The sequence below is a fragment of the Pundamilia nyererei genome, unplaced genomic scaffold, assembly GCF_000239375.1.
Source record: "Pundamilia nyererei isolate P.nyererei 1_Seehausen unplaced genomic scaffold, PunNye1.0 scaffold00019, whole genome shotgun sequence".
Taxonomy (NCBI): domain Eukaryota; kingdom Metazoa; phylum Chordata; class Actinopteri; order Cichliformes; family Cichlidae; genus Pundamilia; species Pundamilia nyererei.
Window position 1 is genome coordinate 4,043,077 of NW_005187420.1, and position 3,980 is coordinate 4,047,056.

Here is a 3,980-nt window from a genome sequence, read left to right on the forward strand (position 1 = left end):
AAAAAATCGCAATTAGATTATTTTCCATAATCGTTCAGCCCTAGCAAGATACTAACCTGAACTTGCTCTCTGATGCGTCCATCGGAGTATGAATGTGTATGGATGTCGTTAGAAAGCAGTATGTATAGAGCACGTGAATGAGGCATGTTGTATGCCTCATTCACGTGCTCTATAAGAATCAGTCCATTCCACCGTTGCCCTGTGAAGCATCAACATCATGATTACCCTGCTCGGGGAGGGTATGGCGCTCTGTGGGGACAGCCTAAAGAAGCATCATCACTGCCCACTGGAGGCGCTGTGGGGACCGGGGGTTGGATCTACATGTATTTAATTTTAGCTGCTGAAAATTGTTTAAAACTATCATTTAAAGTAGTGTGAAACTCCTCTCTAATGAAACATAAGTAGTTTCAGCGCCTTGCTTCATTGGTTTCTCTTTGTAAGTCCAACACGCTGTTTTATAACCAAATGCTCGTTTTGTTTTTATCTCTGTTTCGTGTCTGTCGTGTTTCCTGTAAGAGAAATTTCTTCATTGAAACTCATGAATGTGTTAAAAATCCTCACAGATAGAAACGATGCTTCTGTAACTGTTACGCTGCTGTATAAATACAGTTTGTTGTTGTTTTCATCCTACCTCCAACACGCTGACCTCTCTCCAGGCTTCCGTGACCTCCGTTGGTCATCGCTCTGATAAATATTCACTTTCTCTCTCTGCTTCAGATTGATGAGCTTCCTGAAGGAGCTGTCAAGCCGCCTGCCAACAAATACCCCATCTTCTTCTTCGGGACCCATGAAACGTACGCACCTTTTTATTTTTCAGCTTGTGTTTACGAGGCGAGCAGCAGCTGCAGCGCTCGGGTCCACGGGCCGGGAATCACGATATTTGATCCGAAATAAATCCAGAGCATAAACTCAAACTGGCGTTTGGCCTCCTACGGAGGGCGGTCCGTGGAAATCGGCTGCATAGGAGTTAAAATGTGTGTACGCTCATATCCATGATATTAGCAGATTTATCGATTCATTGGCGTTTGTCTCGCTTTAACGTTCCAGATGATTTGAATTATTTACATGCTGGCTGTTTTTCTGCAGGAATTTTGACCTTTCCTCAAAACAAAACCACCAGAACTTTAATAAAACTCCAGCTGAGAAAGTTTTTAAAGTCTGTGTTTATTTACTGCAGCATATAATAAAAATAATACCAGAATATAATTATATAGAGCATGAAAGCATATGAACATGATGCACAGACCTTACAGGTAACACAGACTGGCTTTATACTGCTGCGTAGCTTCATCTGTAAACACGTATACAGATGTTTTTGTTTATTTTCAATATTTTGTTGTACTTGTTACAAGGACAATAAAAATATTCTGATTTGTGGATCCGTCGTGTTGCTCGACACCTGAAAGATCCCTGGTTTCAACCAGATTCCTGGGATTTAGAATCTCTGGAAGAGCCGCTCCATCCCTGATGAGTCATCTTTGTATATCAGGACATTTATGCTTAATAGCCACACAGTGAAGGAACTGAAAGTTTCAAATGTTCAGAGTTAAAAGATCAACATTTAAACACGGAAACAAAAAGTACTCAAGTACATGTACTTAGTTACTTTCAGTCTGGTGCTATCCATGCTCTCATCCAGTAAGATCAGCCCTGCTCATCACACATGATCACACACACTGTATATAAAAAATGGACATAGATCTGATACTAGCATTGTCTCTGGTGTCCAGCAGGGGGCGACTCCTCAGAAGTCTGAGAAATAAAGAATGAATCTTGACGTTTGTTTTGTAAATAACGGTCCGGTTGGAGTCGGGAAGGAGACGAGGATCAAAAGAGGCAGCGGGCTCCACTGTGTGGTCACGTTCAGCCGTCACGCTCTACAAGTCAAATATTTATGGAGCTTCGTTTTCACTAAACTATCAAAAATATCACCAACCGGCGATGGAGCCATCCAGATTGTCTCCTCAGAGCCTCGTGAAAACGCCGCATGTTCATCAATGAACTTCAGATCATTCAGTAAAGCCGCTCTGGGTGTTTTTAGTTATGATAACAGAAGTAAACCTGTCCGCTTCTTCTTCTGCGTCTTTTTCAGTGCATTCTTGGGTCCAAAGGATCTTCTTCCCTACAAGGAGTACAAAGACAAATTTGGCAAATCCAACAAGAGGAAAGGCTTCAACGAGGGCCTGTGGGAGATTGAGAACAACCCCGGAGTGAAGTTCACCGGCTATCAGGTCAGTGGGCGCTGAAGCTTCAAAGAAAAGCCTTTCACAATAAACATCCTCCTTTCAGCTTTACTAATCAAACGCAGCGTTGTCTGCTCGCAGGCCATCCAGCAGCAGAGCTCGTCGGAGATGGAGGAGGGCGGGAACGCCGCCGATGGCAGCAGCGAGGGCGAAGAGGGCGACTCCGTCGAGGAGGAAGACGACAAGGAGAAACTGAAAGGAGACAAGACCGGGTCCAAACGGAAAAAGACGGCCAGCTCCAAGGTAGCGTCCTGCAGACAGGGGAGTGCGAAACGAGTCTGTGCTCGTTACGCTGCTTGTTTCAGGTTTGAGCAGGAGAGGTCATCAGCTGTGCCGCAGTAATCTGACCTGCTGGGGTCAAATATGTCTGTTAGTGTGAAAAGCTTGATTCAACATGTTCCCACGGGCTCCGACAGCAGGCTGGAAACACGTTTTTAAATGAGAGTGACTCACTGTGGAGCCTCTGCTGGACATTAGTGGAACTGCAGGTTTCGGCGCTACCTCCAGGTTTCAGCTAAAAATCTGAGATGAATCGTCCAGATTTAAAGTCTGCGGCATTATTCTCGCGTTCTCCTGCTCTCCACAAACCCAACAATAAAGCTTTGGTCAGATATTTAAATGGATTTTAAAAGAACATCAGGGAGCTCGGTCTCCCTTCATCGCCGTGAGCACACGCGGTGATGTGGTGAGTGTTGACTCACGTTACTCGCTCGGGACCTAACAGATGATCGGTTTTGTGCTGTTTGAGGAACATTTCATGAAGCAGGGCGACGTGAATGTTTGATTTGTTGATGTTAACAAACGTCTGAAATAAAATCAGCTGATATCTGATGGATGCTGCAGAGGATCACGTGAAAGCCGCGTCGCAGACATCGTTTGAATCTCACGGCTAAATATTTTTTTAATTGCTCAAAATGAGTCTAAACCTTCATCTTTTGCCCTTCATTCACCCAGATGTTTGCCGCCCCCGCAGCAGCGTCTCCGACCTTCCCCGTGTTTTTCACGTCCTCCGTCTTTTGTTTGACCTTTATTCTGGAGGAAAGCTCTCCCTCCCTCTCTCTCTGTGTTACTGTAGTCATGTTTAAGCTGCTGTAAATGGAGGCAGGTTGAAAAAGTCACTCGCATCCTGCTCTTCACTTAGCAACCACAGTTGCCTAGCAACTGGTCTCCATTACACACGGCACATGTGGTGCATCCGAAGGAATGTGCTGCGCTCCCGGGAGCAGCGTGTGTGTGTGTGGTGTACATGTTTAGACATCTTTGTGAGGACAACACATTGGAAGGCTAGTCCAGGTCCCCACAAGTTTGAGACTCAAAATGTGGTTTTAGTGTCAGGGTTACAGTTAAGTTTAGGGTAAAGGTTTGGATTAGGCGTTCATTTTTGATGGTTAGGTCAGGAGCTCGAGAAGGCATTATTAGAGATGGCACGATACCACTTTTTTATGTCCGATACCGATATCATAAATTTGGATATCTGCCGATACCGATATGAATCCGATATAGTGTTTTTTAACCAACAAAACAGTTTTTTAAATATCTTGCTGCATTTTGTATGAGTTCATACTCAAGTTTAAAACAACAACTACACTAAAGCTATTCTGTTATACCTGTATGCAAAAAAAAAATTTCATAGTTCAGCAACACTGATCAATCTAATAAACTTAAACCTACACCATCCTCCCTATTCTGGTATTTTAAAGAGTACTTAGCATAAATATTAAGCAACCTAACTAATAG

The 3,980-nt window shown here is 43.8% G+C and overlaps 1 protein-coding gene across 1 annotated transcript in view; it reads left to right on the top strand.

Moving 5' to 3' along the window:
• The window catches only part of hdgfl3 (HDGF like 3), a 14,819-nt gene that overhangs the window by 4,025 nt on the left and 6,814 nt on the right, over positions 1–3,980 (top strand). Inside the window, exons 2-4 of the mRNA XM_005726391.2 lie at positions 718–794; positions 2,093–2,231; positions 2,325–2,486. Coding sequence (XP_005726448.1) covers positions 718–794; positions 2,093–2,231; positions 2,325–2,486 — 378 coding nt within the window. The remainder of the gene's footprint in view (positions 1–717; positions 795–2,092; positions 2,232–2,324; positions 2,487–3,980) is intronic.